This window comes from Carassius gibelio, chromosome B5 (genome assembly GCF_023724105.1).
Source record: "Carassius gibelio isolate Cgi1373 ecotype wild population from Czech Republic chromosome B5, carGib1.2-hapl.c, whole genome shotgun sequence".
NCBI lineage: Eukaryota > Metazoa > Chordata > Actinopteri > Cypriniformes > Cyprinidae > Carassius > Carassius gibelio.
This window is the reverse complement of record NC_068400.1, coordinates 33,955,133-33,972,870: the sequence shown is the minus strand read 5'-3', so window position 1 is coordinate 33,972,870 and position 17,738 is coordinate 33,955,133. Positions and strand designations below refer to the sequence as shown.

Here is a 17,738-nt window from a genome sequence, read left to right as displayed (position 1 = left end):
GAGCTTGTGGTTGGGTTGAGGACCTGGTTGAAAGAACGTCTAAAATACTTAATTTAAAAAAAAGCAACTTTAATGTGAGTGCTAGTGTATGATGTACACATAGTAACATCCTTAAACTGCAATCAACCTACATCATATGTAAAGAAAAGTTATATCTTACTTGCTAATGTTTTATAACACTTTGGCTAAACTTGCATGGACAGTGGTTCTACATGATGTAAACATATTATCTCTACTCAGATATTTCATGTAGGATGAACTAAAGCAAACTGAGTAAACTCAACTAAAGGTAGACAAGTCCTTATAACTTGATTTATTCATGTCCAAATAACATGGTACAAACATGTGGAACCACTGTCCATGAAAGAATCATGTTCAGCCAAAGAGTCATTTTTTTGAATGTGAGAGAGCCCACTCCCTTGGGTGAAAATCAAACCCACACATAGATGGTCTCAGGATGCCTCATTGTTGGCAGGTCCCAGGACTCATAGCATTTACCTTTTCTTCTCCAAACAATTGATTTTCCATATGTCCCAAACAGTTGGTGAACCTGAGCAAGCCCTGCACTGCTGGAGACAGGATTCTGTAGCTGAATCCTCAGGAGGAGACGATCCTGGCTCTTGCTAGACACTCTGGGACATCCTGAAGACATCTTCACTGCAGTCGAAACTCTCCTTAAAGTTCTCGATGAGCCGGTAAATGGTGCTATCAGGTGCAATATCTTTGTAGCAATTTCCTTGCATGTGAGGCCCTTTTGATGCAAAGCAATGATGGCTCCATTTGTTTCTTTGGAGGTAACATTTGTTAACAAGAATACAATGATTGTAAGCATTTCTTCCTTCCTTTTATAGCAATCAGTCTGCTCTTACAATCTAATTAGTAGTCATTTGACCTGACTAGAACTCAGTTACACTTTCAGATGTGCTGCTGATATGATTAGTCAATTAATCGTAGCTGGTCATTTTGTGTCAGGATAAAAAAACAGTGTGTGTGAAAAGTACATTTTTTGGGCCTATGAAACTTTTAGCAATTATTTAAAATGCATCTGATCACTACACAATAATCTAGAAACAATGTGAATGAATACCACAACAGCTTAAGCAGCAAACTTTGCAAAACACAAAATTTATGTCACTGCCAAGACTTTTGGCCATGACTGTAATAGGCTGTATTTCAAAGTGTTTAAAAGTAAAAAAAAAATAAAAAAAATAAATAAAAAACAAAAATTATATATATATATATATATATATATATATATATAAAATTAAAAAAATGTATTTTGAACATACTTGAACATGCACACTGTTTTACCGCATATTATTTTCAGCACGTTTCTCATTATAGAACCAAAAAAGCTCATTCTTGAAATGACTACTTTCCTGGAATTGGCCTGCTGTTTTTGAATATTTTCCCCCACGTTGCTAGCATAAATATGATTATCTTAAACAATATTTCTTATACTCATCTTTCACTAACCATAAACCATATTGAACATTTGTACATATAGTTATGAAATCAAAAATCGAAACTTTTAATTATTAATTATTGCATAGAGTACATTTGTTCATAAAATTACGAGTGTTCATATGTCACTTTCTGATTGGATTAAGTGTGTGTTACTCTTCTGTGCTTACAGTTTGAATATCAGTCATATCATAAACAAACCAGAAGCCCAGTCATTCTACATATTCAGCCTGCCCTGCTTTCAGTGAGACAAGATACACAATTGAACATATTTGACTGCTGGACTGTTTGAAACACTACGACCCCACATATATGCAGATTACTAACACTTCAGCAGCAACATACACTTTATAGTGTATAGATAAGTGATCAAGAGATTATGTTTTTTGTTATTCCCTCACTATAGAAGACTATTTTAAGATTGTTTGAATATCATTTTAACAGCGGGAGGCAAAATTAATCTAACCTCCTACAAAGCAGTATATCAGTGTGTGTATGTCTGCAATCATGGTTTAAGACACTGTCGTAAATCTGCCACTGGAGGCACCACAGTCACTGCATCTACAGTGTGTGTAGACACCTGACATGTCCCGAACACACACGCGCACACACACACAGAGGAACATGTACATACAGATGACTGTCATGGGAAAACACAGCAAACTTATTTGCCCATCAACAAAAAAAAAATTGTAGAGATGCTTAAACGATTGTTTTACTTCATTTATTAAGACCCTTATAGCACACAAAGAGATGACTGTGACTTGCTTGGCTTCAGACAGTCTCACACTTTAGAAGGTAAATGCTCAGTAAGTGGCTATTTGAAGGCATCTTTGAACAGACAAACTCTGACATTTGTACACACACATATGACAACGGCTGTTAGTCATTTTTTTTTAGATGTGCTGATGCTGCCTCTTGGCAAAAACATCCTCAAAGGCCACGCCTCCCAAATCTAACAAGAAAACTGAGACCTATACCATGTGTCTTACAATGGGGGATTCTGAGGAAGTCATTGTCTTCGATGAGGACAGTGGGATAGGGTGACCCATAGAGCCCCGGGCAACGTGAGGGTGTGGCAGAGCTTCAGAAACAATGATGGTAGTTGTTGGTCAGGTACTGCAACCCAAAACAGAGTTGGATCTTTCTGAGCAAAGGTCCAATGTGCTAATGTAAGTGCTTTTATCCAAAAAGCAGCAGACACTGTGTTCGAGGAATAGATTTTATTAGTTCAAGTGGTGGGAAGGTATAAATACAAGATATTATGACTTTAAAATTATTTTAGAAATAAATAAATACATTTTTGTAGTTGTTGTATTTATATTTTCATTCAGTTATTATGTATTAATTTGATAAATAATAGTGACAATAAAAACATTTATAATGTTACAAAAGATTTCTTCAGTATTTCAAATAAATGCTGTTCTTTTTAACATTTCACTCTTCTACTAAATATTGTAGAAACTTGATTTGTATCGTAAAAAGCGCTTTACAAATGAACTTGAATTAAATTATTCCTAACATTCCACTCTTTGAAGAATCCTGATACTGTTTTCAAAACTGATAATAGGAAGATTTATGTTTAGCTCTAATCAGCTTATTAGAATGATTAGAATGAAGGATCGTGTGACACTGAAGACTGGAGTAATGGCTGCTGCCATAGAAATAGATTACATTAAAAAGAAATGTGAAAAGAAAACTTTAAATTGTGATAATATTCCACAATATTAGTTTTTACTTTTAAATGCAGCATTGGTGAAGGAGACTTTGTAAAATTTAAATACTGTTTTATTAATTCCACATTTTTTAATGGTAGTGTAAATTTAAATCATTTATGATCGAAAAACTTCCATTATATCTAGAGCTATGACTTTGTGGTACATGCCTTCAAACACTGACCTGTGGTGATCATATGGACAACACAAGTTCGAATTTGGCTTGAAATATTTCCGGTCCTTTCCCCACTGTCTTCTTATAAAAAATAGGTCCTAAAACAAAAATACCTATAAATGATATGGTTGGGGAAAACACTAACAATTACAAATTTGTTTTTTTTCTACTGGCGTGGAATGGTATATTGTTATTTTAAAGATTTTTTAGATATGTAAAAATATAAAAGATATAGCAGCATGTTTAAAAACCCAGTAAAGAAGAAGGAGAAACAGATGAGGGATAACAAGCCAGAGCAGAGTCCTTGAGCCTGTTGCTGGATCTGTCAAGGAACTTGCTCATACCTGTATCATCCTCAGTCTCTGCTGCACACCTGGCCAGGCCTCTCTTTTAGGTGTCTCCCAGACACGACACAGCATGCATATGTGTGTGTGTTTGTGAGAGACAGCGAGAGCGGGAGGTCTTCAAGTAATGTACTCATTTCTTTAAAAGGGACTTTCCCGCTAGATTACTTGTGTCTTATTTGACAGACAACAACTTTGAACACTTACAACTGTTTGTAATACAATATTTAAAAAACTCAGCTTTCCAACATCTGTCTTGGGAAAGTTTTCCTATTCTAAGATACTAGGTGAAAGCATAGCGTAATAGCGTAGCTGTTCTCAGAGTAGATAATTAAAACAAGAAGAAGCCTTCTGACAATTTGAGAGTCAAGCTGGACCTCTAGTGTTTCTCACAAAAAACAAGAGTAAAGTTTTTCTCCCCCCCCCCCCCCCATTCTCTCTTTCTCTGCTGAAGCCCCTCCTGGTGGGAGGGGTAACCCCCCGTGTCAAACTTCAAAGAGGAGACTGAGCTCTTCTTGCATTCATCTCAGTCTACCAGCTTAACCACCGAGTTCAAACAGCTCACCCACACCCTGTGAGCGGAGGACTGGAGGAGCTGCACACAGCACGGAGACAGACAGCGCAAACACAAGCACATACATGTACACAAAAGGTGCAAACACACAAACTTACATGTACACACTTGCACAGAGCTCCATTCTAATGTTCTGACACATTTCTGAATGCAGCCTTTCAGAACTTTCTCCTGAAATGGCTCTGGAAAACTTCATAGTAGTAATTTCAATTCTTCACAATATCGAAGACGGATGGACTCTGCTGACCTAATTTTCGAAACCGCTATTGGAAAAGGTGAAACGTGTACAGAACAATTATATAAAACAATTAGTCAAGGACATTGCTTCTGACTGATTGAGACATTTTTTCATCAGCTTTAATGCTGAAATTCACAGTATAGTAACATTACATAAAAAAAAAAAAAAAAAAACAGTTTGCCAAATCATTGTACTGGACTTGAATTTGTTGCATAGCAACATTATGCCAAGAACTATATTTTCAGTCAAAGGACGACACTTATAGGAATATTTAATGCAAAAATTTTAATTATCACCTTTTACTCCTTTACTCAACCTCATGAGTTTCTTCTGCAGAAGATGTTTGAACATTTATTTAACCGTTTTGTCTACACATTGAAGGTCAAGTGGTCAAAAAACAAGTTGCAAAAAACAGAGTGACTTCACTTGCTTTTTTAAAACCCAAATGTAAGTGATGAGGACGTGTAAATGATGATAGAATTTTAATCTCAGTTTTAATTATCCCTGTAAGTATTAACAAATACAATTTTAAAAAGGTGTCCTTAACATTTTTAATAGGTAAGGAAATACTTCTAAAATATGTCAACTATGCTATGTGGCATATATTTTATATAAATAACATACTGACTTTATTATTTGTGGTGAAACATTTCATGTTTCAAATATTCAAATAGGCTTTACAGGCATTTATTTAAAAAAGAGAGAGAGAGAGAGAGAGAGAGAGAGAGAGAGAGAGAGAGAGATAGACAGGGGCTCTAATATAGCACAATTTTGATTGTCGGCCCTCATATGAGAATAAGAGCGCTTACTAGTGCTACATTAAGTGCTGACTTCAGTGGAGTACTTACTCTCTGCCCTAGATTCAGGCAACCCACACTAGAGCACTATATACAGTCACAAGCTCTGAGCAAATTGTTTCCAATACTGAATCTGAAGAAAAAGGTGAATGACATTTAATTTTTAGCAGTCATTTAGGATTAAAACAGTGCTTCACCTTTATGAGCATTAGTGACTTTATACCGAGGCAACAATGTGCAAACAACTCTGTCTATTTCCGATGAGTTCTGGGCTTCAGTTCACAGTTTGTCAAATATGTTTACAACACCAATTTTTTCTCTCTTAAATGAAGCTTTATTTAGATGTGGATCAGTCAGAGGCCTAAAGGGGTGGTTGATAAAAAGGATAAAGCATAAATGAAATGCATTTCAAGTATCGCAGAGTTTTGCACTCTTTGCAGAACAGAACGAGGCGCACATTATTAACAAGAACTTTGCAAACTTTCTCTAGGAGACTTGGAAAGTACCCGCTCCCTCCCTTTTCTTCCCCTCTTCTTCGTGAGAGAGAGCATGTGTGTTCGATTAACATTTGCCGGAGTTCTTGTTTATGGAGTGCTCTCTCGCTCGCTATGGCCCCACCCCTGGAATTCCGGGTGTTCCATATTTCCCGAACATGGTTCAGGAATTCTTTGACCTGATTCCACCAACTCTAAGACCACGTCTCACTTTTTTTTTTTTTATCCAAAACTGCAGAGTTTTTAAACACACGTGTAGCTTTATAATTTCAATGCTAAATAAATTAAATTCAGCATTTATTTCTGTTAGCAAAGGGAAAACTCAAATTTTCTCAACTTTTTATAGGACAAAAAAATGTCTGAAACACAACTGTGTCTGCTTTCGACCCCCCTCCCCTCTCTTTCTTTCCGTCTTCCTCTCTCTGCTACTCTCAGCAGACAAACATGTCTTGTTAATCCTTTTGGCTTACAAAACTATGAACAGGAAATGCTTCTTTTGCATTGGACAAATTAAGCATTTCAGTGTTGTCTAAAATACTGGCATGAGGAACAAGAAATGAATACAGTGCAAAATAGTATTTCAAAACAGCTGTGAGAAGTCAGTTTAACTGAAATAAATACATTTCAATTTAAGAAGGTCAAATAAACAGGTCAAGGTGTCTAAAATTAGATTAGAATTTCACATTCAACCAATTGTTGGCTATACAAACACTCTCTCAATCCCCCCTCCCTCATGTTCTGTAGGGTAAAACCATTTAATACTGACCGGGAGGGTGACAGAGTGGACACCAGTAGAGGGAGCGTATGAAGAGTGGACTGCACATGTAACCAACCTATACGCCACTTCCTGAGAAGAATTTCCTCAGTACAGAGACACTCCCTACAGGGGCACACAACGCATCCAGCAGCAACCAACACAGCAAGCTTCTGAAGGAGAGAAGGCCATGTTTGTTTAGCGTTCCAAACATAGTCCTGTACGTCCGAGCTTGTGTGCATAGCCTATATGAATGCGAAGAAACAAGAGCATATGAGAAATAAAGAAGAATGCTACACCTTGAATAACATGTTAAAGGCATGCAGTTTCTGTTTAAACTTAAAATATAATATTGCTCATAACAGCATTTATACTCATAAACATTTATGACACAAATGCAAATGTTTCGAAAACATTAACATTAAGTGAAAGATTTTTGAGATGCAATTTCTAACAGAACTATTTTGTCTTAAATTATATGACCATTTGTTTATCTGTGACCCTGGACCAGAAAAAACAGTCATAAGTAGCACAGGTATATTTGTAGCAATAGCCAACAATACATTGTATGGGTCAAAAAAAAACAAAAAAAAATTAATAATAATATATATATATATATATATAACAAATATATATATATATATATATATATATATAATATTTTTTTTTTTTGCACCCTCAGATTCCAGATTTTCAAATAATTGTATCTCAGCCAAATATTGTTATATCCTAACAAACCATACATCAACGGAAAGCTTATTTATTCAGATAATGTATAAATCTGTATATGTATATGTATAAGGTTTAAAAAAAATGTGGTTTTGTGGTCCAGGGTCACATATGTTATCAATTTTAATACTACTTTTTGTGTTTACTAGCCTAAATAATCTGCCAAAATATGTGGATCAATATACTACTAGAAAAGAACTCTAGACAAATTGGGGCATGCTTTTAGTATCTTTTAGATGTGCTTTTTTTCCTGCGTTAGCTGATTTGATGTTCGCATTTTCCGAGGAAATTGTTACTTCTAAATATTTCACTCGCACATACACACAGCGGTCTAAGCACTTCAAGGAGAAATGGGCCCTCTGCAGGAGAGCATTAGTAGGCGAACCTCGAAATCAACCCAAAGTGTCACCACAGCCATCGGATTCGTGACGCACACAAGCTGGAGAATAAAAATAGGGCACCGGCTACACTCTTGAGAATGGCTGTATAGATGACACTTCCACGGGCGCTCAAATCTCGGTGCAAAATATATGTTATGAAGTACAGTTTGGAGATAAAACAGCATTTCCTGCGAATTCACTCATTCCTTCGCTTCTAAAGTGGTGCATGCTGCACGCGCAACCTTTATCTTCCGCTGTCACCCTGCAGCGCGCGCACGTAGGCGAGCCCGCGCACGCTCTGTAGAGCTGGATGCATCCTGACATGAGCATTATTTCACTTGTGTGTCGCTACTGCATTATAGAACGTATTTTATTAAGGATCTATATTATCAATTATTTGTTTGCTCTTTGGTTGTTTTCGAAGAAATATTTAATTTTTTTACATAAAATAGCAAAAGATAACTGTAACGTAAACATTTGACGTTAATATTACAATTGTATATACATACAGTATGTTTTTGTTTTGTTTGCTTGCTTGCTTACTTTGTACGGTTATTTTGTTTTCCACGTGTGAAAAGGTTTACGGTGGCGTGCGTGCGTCCTTGCGCGCGCACCTCAATGTCCATATCCACCTAGAAGTCATCAAAAATGCACCCCCCTTCGACTGAAGAGGGTATTGAGGAGAATAAATTCTGGCACTGTGACACTACATAATTAACCAGATGATTTTTTAACTAGGGTAAACTACTAGAAAGTCTTGGTGCATCTTTAAAATCCTTAGGGTCATTATTTGTACTTTGGTCTGAACCAAGGCTGTCATTCATGTGGAAATCAATTAAATTGATTACCAGATCAAGGACAGAGCCAAAGAAAAACCCTCTTCTAGCTGTTAAAAACAAAAAGTTTTTTTTACTAAAACTCTGAAATAAAGGATAGCTACAGATTTTATGAGATGTACACATATAAACATTTGTAAATATGCATTATAGAGAAAATTTACAGTTTGTAGATATTCTTAATGGAATGTATTAACAGATTTTAATTTGTCTTAATTTGGTATGTTTTTGACAGACGTTTGATACATGTAATCTGCTACACAATCATAAAGGCATAGCAACAAAATATCAAGAGTAACTTTATAAATGTAACTGAAGATAACACCTAAAAAGCAAACACCTTATGTTAGAAGAAACCATTATAGCACATTTCATAGCTGAGTTAACCTAATAAAATACAATACTACTTAACTTTGAGCATAGTTTGAATAAAAACTAAATCAAATGAACTGAAAATAATATTATTTAAAGGCAGCCTGTGTTCTTTATCGAAAATATAAGCATATGCATGTGTGTGTGTGCTTGTATTGGAGATAAAAAAGAGCTATAAAAAGAGATTGTGTGTGTGTGTGTGTGTGTGTACCTGTGTGAGGGAAAGATACAGCTCCCTCTTTCTTTCATTCTCTGTATCTCTCCAGTCCCCACCACCCCCCACCCCATCCGCCCCCATCCCTTTGGTGAACACACCCTCAGTCCGTGGCATGCAGATGAGTCTCAACAGGTTACAGGAAGCTGAAATTCCAGAAGAGCTAGAAAGGCTCAGACAGGAGAGGCTCATTTGTCACATATGACATCAACTCTCAAAGATTTCTTAAGAAAGTCATTGATTCTACTAAAAAACTAGGCTGCATCTTAAGCAGGGCTCTTTATTTTTAATTAATTAGATCATTAAAGGTGTTCTGCTTAGGCTGTTTGTTGCCAGACGAGAACAAGAGTAGCCAGCCCAAATAGAGGGCAATTTAAAACCATGCATTTTGCAGTTATTAAATGTTTGCAGCTTTGTATTTATTCACATATAAATAAATAAAAATAGGCTATACTTTATCTTTGTTAGGGAAAATAATCACATATGTTTTTACCCTGCCCTATAAGCTATAGCATAGTATAATATCATGGCATTTTCCTGCAGAACTAATGTGAAATTGTCCAACAGACTTTGGAGGAAAGCAGGCGACTTTCCGACCGTTCGCTCAGCTTGCTTTACGGGAATAGAAACATGCGGGGAGATACAATCATTACCATGGAAACCAATCTTGCCTGAGGAGGATGGGGATGGGGAGGTCAGGACAAGTGGTTGCCTTGGAAACCGCACACATCGCTCACGCTCAGAGCCCTCCCTTAGCGGGCTGACGTATTGCAAAGGGGGTCGACGACTTTAATTGGCCGAAATTCAGCCTCTGGGCTTGACACCTCCCTCCCAACACAGTTCGTGCTCTTAAAGGGGAAATAAAACACGATTTGTGAACCGGGGCTAAAAATACTTAAGCAAATGATAAGTCAAAATGCTACACGAATATAGACTAAGCAGACTTATTTGGTAAAATGTCTGTGACCGGTCCTTCTGCTCTACGTTACAAAAAATAAAGAGAACTGCGCAGCAGACAAACGCAGAAGGGACCTGAGAGCTGTTGTGTTTATGGGGGATACAATTCTGCAGCTATTGCAAAACTCAAAGAATAAATGTTTGACTTGTAAACCCTCTACACACAAGAATGCACAGATAACTTTATTATTATTATTATTATTATTATTAAAAAGATCTGTAGACTAATAATCTAACTTGCAATACGAGATACATACATTTTCATTTTATTGAGGCTATTTGTCAAGAACGTTACTATTTTTTAAAAGCGCAACGTGATCAAATGTAACAAAGCACCGACACACTTTAACCACTTTCGAATGTTCAAAAGTATCCACAGACACAGAAACATCTTACCGTATAAAACAACATCGCGTCATACCGGTAAGTTTGATCTACTTCGATTAAGATAAATATGTTACAGATCAATGCACTTGTCTCGTGGGTAATTCATTTACGTCTTTTGAGATGTGACAAGATTTCTTTTTTACCTCAGCAGCATTGTCAGTCACGCTATAGTAGGCTACTGTCGTCAACAAATGTGTAGCAACTACATGCTAGAGCGTATGGTGGCGTCCGACCCTGTGAAATTGCCTCTTGCGATTTATGTTAAGTTGATTACTTTGCCTTTAAGTTCACAAGGCATCCATCTGCCAAGCATGGAAAGCTCCGCCCTGATATTTCACCCACTGGTCCTCCTGCCACCGGAATGCCCGCGAGTGTCCTGTGCAACGCAAATCACACTTCAAATCCCACAATGCTCCTCCTTTGATAAAAGAGCTTCAGTGACGCCAGAAGACCGGGGAATGTAGTTTTTCTCACATTAATTTAGTATTACGCTCATTAAAAATAAAAATGCTATTTTTGAATTCTGATTATATCTGAGTTTTTCTTATTTGACAACGCAGCAAAGAACAGAAAACTGCCTTAGGTGAGCCTGTACAATGATTATAAATGTACTGAAAAGTGAATGTTTTATGTCAATATTAAAGTGTATTTCTGCAATCCATGTATTACATCGTTTTTTAAAGTCATCAATAAGAATTTTAAACGTTCTTTCAATCACTACATTAGTCATACAAACACAAACCTTCATGGTAAAGGACCAATGAATAAATAAAAAAACTGGGATTAGTGATTTTAGTGATCCATGACATTCATAGTAACCTTAGTTTTTCTAAATCAGTAAATATTACTTTCGGACACTTGCATCGTTGTTGCATGCTTTTATCATCTTTGTTCTGATTCCACTGAAGTATGTCACTGGAGCAATCATAACTCTCATGGAAGACAATAAGATACCATTGACTGATGATTCACTGTCGACGGAGTAGTGTTTATGCTTTTTCTGTTTACTGATAGGTTATATATGAGACTATAGGACATGACAGAATGTGTTGTAAATAAACGTTTTTATGTGACTGTAAAAAAAACTAACAAAAACAGTTCAAATATTATATTCTACATTCTGGTGTTCTAGAGGAAGATGCAAGCAAATCTTTATCTGAAGTCTTTCAGATTTAGGTGAGAAATTAGAAAGTGTTTCCATACGTGTTTTTTTTAAGCTGTAATACAAATTTAAGGATTGTTCTCACAGCCTTTATATATGTTATTATTCGTACAGTAGGTAGCTGCTTAATTTTATGTAATTTTTTAGATATAGATATATATACATTTAGATTTTATAGATTTTTATATCATATATATTATAGATAGATGGACAGACAGATAGATAGATAGACATATTCTGAAGATACTTTTATGGTAATAGGGAATATATAATAGAATGGTATGACACTAAATGAGAGGTGAAGCAAGTTAATTCAGCTCTATGTTTAGAGGCCCATTAGACAAAATTAGCCTGCATTAGGACTAATAGTCTGCAGTCACTAAATATCTGTGTAGAATTCTGATGTGTCTCAAACCTCTTGTGGCATAGCTGTAAAGTGACGGTATATAATGCAGCTGTTCTCTTAAAGGTAGAAAGCCTGCTTATTTGATCATTTTTAACTTTAAAATCACATACTTAATGTTATGAACTACATGGCAGATTTATTTGTCAGTCAGTATAAAGGTTTTGAAACTCAAAATCTGAATGTCTGCATTCTGGTCCGAAGCAACTATTTCTTTAGTTATATCAAGTTATATCTTTCCATTTAGTGCTGATTTACAGCTGTTTATTATTAAATTAGCTAATTTTCTAAATCTCTTCAGAAGACCCCTACATATTGTTACTGTACTTCATGGACAGCTTCCCTGAAAGTAATGTTCCATGACAGAACTCACTGCCAAACTCTATATGTTAAACAATATCTCTTCTTATTGCAAAACATTTTTTACCCTTCTTATGAGGTATTAAGGCATAATCTTTACTTTAACAGGTTTATTGTAAGTGTTTTTACATATTTTTCACATTCTATTATTTTTTTTTAATGCATGATTGTAATGTCGCTACTCTTTTCATCATTTATGTTTGGTAGTGTGTGTTGGTTATTGTTTATTGATTATTTATACGTTTAATACATTTTGGGTATACCTGATATTAGCTTTAGCATTCACTGGAGATCTGAGTTTGTGCGTGTGTGTGTGTGTGTGTGTGTGTGTGTGTGTGTGTGTGTGTGTGTGTGTGTGTGAGAGAGAGAGACGGGGGGGGGGGGGGGGATGAGAGTAATATCGAAATTATTCTCTAAAAAACTACTGTGATCGGTTACTATAGTGCAGGGAAGAATGAACAGCAATTAGATAAATAAATGAGACATAAAATTTTCTTGCACAAAGAGTTAAACTATAAAGAATCGATCTTAGAGAAACATAATGCAATAATTTTAAGACTAATATTTAATACATATATAATAAAGTTTATATTACATATGTCAATTTCATTTGCTGTCTTTCCATCTGAATCATCCATTATATTCTTGTTTTTCACAACAACAACAACAAAAATCTGTATTTACATATTTATGATCAATAATGTAACATTTCATATGCTGGTACGGTCTGTATGTATGGTGTAAATGAGTATAAGGTTTTTAAAATATCGATTAGCCAAAACAGAGCAAGTTTAGTTTTAATGACCTTTTAAAGTGCCAGGTTGTAATGACTCATACAGCGTGTTTTTTCAGTTGTATTAAACTTACAGCGCTTAGTACTTGTTAACTTACGAAAGAAAAGATTTTAGTGAATTTGTGTCAGATCCTTCAAGCAGTCTCTCCAGCCCACATGACAAGAGCACGCACTCCGATGCACAATTCGCCTCATGAGAACATTCCAGTTTGGTAAAGTCAGTTTGGAATTTGAATAGCACAGAAGAACCGCCTCTTTGTGATTGGACGAGATCAAAACCTCTGGGTGGAATTTGCTTGTCACTCAACGGTATTGTCGGCTTCTGATTGGATGGAGGCGAAGTGGGCGGAAAGTTCTTCGCCATATATATACTATGGCAGCAAGCGCAGGCTAATGATTGCCTACGCTCACACGCTGAGGCAGAAACGACCACGTTCAATGTTACTCCACAGAGCTGACTTAAGCCTTCGTCCCCGCACGAAATATCGTGATTCTGACTAAAATAAAGTCTGTGTCCTTCGTCGGAGTGGTGGGAGAACATCACGACCCCCGACCATGATCAACACCATGGAGTGTGCAGTGGATGCACAAAGTCTCATTTCGATATCATTAAGGAAAATTCACAACTCCCGTACGCAGAGAGGAGGAATCAAGCTGCACAAAAACCTGCTGGTCTCCTATGTACTGAGGAACGCCAGGCAAGTCTACATGAACGAGAAGTACGCCGAAATCTACAGAATGCAGCAGTACGAGGAGGTGATGACCGTCTGCAACGAGATCCAGGAGCTGAACCCTCTGGAACTGGCGGAGGACTGCGAGGAGCAGACGGGGGACTGCTGCGGCAGCGCGAGCGAGTCGGCGAGCCTCTGCGGTGCGCTCCTGCCCGTCAGTCACCAGGCTCCTTCGGCGCAGCACATCCAGCCTAGCGGTGCCTGCTCGGTACCCCTAGCTCTCCAAAGCGAGGAGGTCTGCAAAGCGCCGGAGCCCTCGTTTTACCGTAGCTGCTGCGCGGAAGCCTACCCCGTGTCCAACTGTGACTTTTCGCCGGTAAACAGCATGCACTGCAACAAAACTACAGTGCTCGATTTGGACACACATGTCGTTACCACAGTAGAAAACGGGTATTTGCATCAGGACTGCTGCGCTTCGCTCCAACAGTGCTGCCAGGGCGCGCAGAGCCCGGCCAAGAAACGCAAGCTTGACTTTGGGTACTACGTGTCCGAGATCGAAGAGGTACCGGATTTTACGCCGTGCAAAAGAGCTAAATTTGAGGACTCTTCATACGCGAGCACGGAGCCCTTGGACACTTCGAACATTTCCAACCTCATCTCGATCTTCGGCTCGGGGTTTTCGGGACTGGTGAGCAGACAGGCGGACTTTGAGCAAGCCTTAAACGGACAGTTTTGTAGCAAACAAGCCCTGGCAAGTTTAGGGGCTTGGACGAGAGCTATTGTAGCCTTTTGACTCTGTGGTTAACGCGAATACAGATACTCTATGAAAAAAAAAAATGTACAAAGTCTACGACAAATTGACTTTTATTTTTATCAGCAAAGTTATTTAAGCCTTTTTGTTTGAGTTTGTTTTTAGTTTCGTTTCAGTGGGGGAGGCGGCAGTGGTTGTAGCCTACCACTTGTGATGTATCCTTTAAAACAAATGTCGATAGCCTACAACAAGCGTTTTAAAACCAAGTTGAATTTCGTTGCCTTAAACCCAACGCAGACTGCTAGCTATGGCCACAAACATGGAAAGTATCTGAATGTTTCGCTCGTGGATTGTTTCTTTTTTCTCTCTCCCTACCCAGGAACTTTCACAAAGATGTATTGTAAAATAACATTACAGCCAATGTAATGCTGGGAATAACAGGCTGCAAACGGAGAAGCCTATACCCACTGCACGCTTATTTTTCACACAGAATATAACACTTTAAGCAGCCGTGTCACATTTTCTAACGTCTCAACGACTACCAGTTTACCAGTAGAACAGGCTACAACAAGACTATCTGAGCTCGTGCTACAGGAAGAGAACTGGCTTACAAAGACTACATTCTGTAGTATCACACAAGGCAATCAAGTAGGCTAATGAAGGTGCAATATTTGAACCCTCTCCCTCTCCCTGTCGCAGTTTGTTGTTTTCTGTATTCTGAAATGTGCTGTTGAACGTGGCGAGGACTGGAGCGTTTTGTTGACTGCACTGACCTACAGCTCCAGTTCCTCCGAGTGTGTTTGTAGTTCGCCAATGCCAGTCACCTCATCAACACTGAACGTTGGGGCCATTAATTAACACTACAACTCCCATAATGCACGCCGTGATTTAATCTGCCAGGTATTTTTGTTGACTAGTCCAGTCTCCAGCGTTAACCATTTCCCGCCCCCCTACTCTCAGAAAAAGTGTAAGCCTTCACAGTAATTCATGATGCCAGCATTTGCTTGGTTTTGTGGGTTTGATTTTATTTTCTACAAACTTAGACCTTTTGTTCTAAAAAGGCAATCTCATAAATTAGCCATAAGTCCTCACATTATATAAGCACTATGTGTACTGAATTAAAGACGTTTTCAGACGTATTCTCCATATTTTGTTGGTATTCTTGTATTTTTGTGCATATTAAATTGTATATCACCGGGTAAAACTGTTTTAGAAAGTATTTGTTTAAAATTTATAACCTTAATAAAAAATGAAACCTACTTTGCATTGCCTTTTTTTTTTTTTTTTTTTTGGATAAACCAAGTGTTCATTATAGGTGCCTTAAAATGAAGGCCTGATGATCTTGAGCTTGGCTCAGTTAGCCAACACAACAGAAAGGTTACATGCAAAATCCAACATCCTTGGCAGTTCTCATCTGCCATATCTACAATAATCGAGGTCATATGCATTATATATTTGCCATATTTTCCACACCTCACTTTAACAGATCAAGTATTAGCCTACAGAACTAAATGGCAAAGGTTTCTAGAACTCAGTGGCTCCAAAATGCACAATACTGTGTATTTAAGCTCCAAAATGAATGTTCTCAGTATTGTTTGGATCACCTGAATTTAAATTTTAGATATAGGCCTATGCCTTTACCTGTGGGATATTAAACTGTCATATGCAGGCCAAGAATAGAACATCTAATTAAAAGGAAAGTATACTACATACACCATAAAGAAAATAAAACATCAGCATATCATTCAGTAAAGCCAACATTCAAAACTGGGGTTTTGAAGCAAGGATCAGACCCCTTAAAGCAAACTTTCTCCTGACACACGCGTCACGTCCTATTGGCGGGCACAGTGTTCACTTTTTTTTTTTAGCCAGAAACTTTCGCTAAACTTGCAGACTGTGTTATCTCTGCTGTATGCCACATGGTGGTGTTCTTCAAAATCAATGAATGAAGGTATCAGAGCGCCTATGTAGCGGCACCTCGGGCTGACCTCGAATCCGCTGCTCCCTGTAACCCCCTCCACCCTCCCCTCCCTGTCCTCTCTCTGGTCTCTCTCTCTCATCTCCAGCCGAAACCTCCCGACTCCTCTCAATCTGAGATACTTCACTACACCCGACACATCAATGTCCAACATGCATAGGCTGTTATCATGTCGTTGTCATGTCTATTTTCGACGAGCTGCTTCGCGCGCGTTTAAATCTAGCTAAAACGCAGGTAATTCGGTTGCGCGGTATGTTATGTAGTAGCTACATTATAACGAGGCGTTTAAAATCGGGCACATTTGTTGTACGGTTGCATCGAGTTTGGTTTGCATGGACGACACGTCTGTGAGATTACTGAATGATTCAACAAGGTTAAATTAATGTCGGCTATATAATAAGCGTAAAACGCTATGTTTGATAATTTTTTGGGCGTTTTTACCCACAAATGGACTGATCTTTGGGGAATGGTGTCTATGATAGCGTTACCAATTTTTTTATATATATAAAAATACCGTTTGTTTGTATATTCGTTTAATTTTTGACGGGGCGATGCACAACCAGGTTAGTGGTGTGTGGCGAGCTCCTCCGCGTGGCCAAGGCGAGAAACGCTACCGTGGAGAGCGAATGCAGATTTTCTCATTTTACATGATGGAAGGATCCGTGCGCCTTCAATTACACACACACACACACAGAACATTCAACATAGATAGCGCGTTTCATTAGTAGATGGACGTGATATATGTACTAAATACACTTCTGTTTACACCTTCCAAAAAGAGCAGCCTTGTGAAACGGGCTCATTGGTAACATCAAATGTTAATGAAGACAAAAGGCAAGACTTTAATCTTATCTTATCTCAGCTGCGCCTGTTGAACCCAGCAGTGGAGCCTGCGTCTTAATACAGCTGAATAGAAACGGGGGAGGCGGATGGGTGCTGGGGGTAAAATCGACGTGTGCTCATGTCAATTACTCAGCAAGCTGTGCGGAGTTTCACGGGGGGGAGGCTGGACTACAGTGACTGGGCAGATGCTGAATTTGGTAACCACCGAAAATGACTTGACTGAAACTACAGAATGTGAATTGGCCTGGCCTGCATGTAAGTTTTGTCCTAAAAATAAGTAAATAAAAAATAACAACAACAATAATAATAATAATAATAAAAACATAGAACCAAATTTGCGTGAGGAA

General features: G+C 37.9%; 1 protein-coding gene and 1 long non-coding RNA gene across 4 annotated transcripts; one reads left to right on the top strand and one right to left on the bottom strand.

The window, feature by feature from the left end:
* Positions 1-2,174: 2,174 nt before the first annotated feature.
* Positions 2,175-10,791, bottom strand: LOC127957044 (uncharacterized). Of its 3 annotated transcripts, XR_008153691.1 has the most exons (4): positions 10,574-10,791; positions 4,371-6,800; positions 3,364-3,452; positions 2,175-2,667 (listed from the first exon to the last, which is right to left on the bottom strand). It is a non-coding gene; the product is annotated as an uncharacterized LOC127957044 (long non-coding RNA). The 3 variants fall into 3 exon arrangements; XR_008153689.1 differs by having other exon boundaries at positions 3,364-6,800; XR_008153690.1 differs by having other exon boundaries at positions 2,175-2,583; positions 3,364-6,800.
* Positions 10,792-13,538: 2,747 nt separating this feature from the next.
* ier5l (immediate early response 5-like) lies at positions 13,539-15,829 on the top strand. The gene has a single exon (XM_052556942.1). It carries the CDS (start codon positions 13,704-13,706, stop codon positions 14,610-14,612), a length of 909 nt encoding a protein of 302 aa, XP_052412902.1. The 5' UTR covers positions 13,539-13,703; the 3' UTR covers positions 14,613-15,829.
* Positions 15,830-17,738: the final 1,909 nt, after the last annotated feature.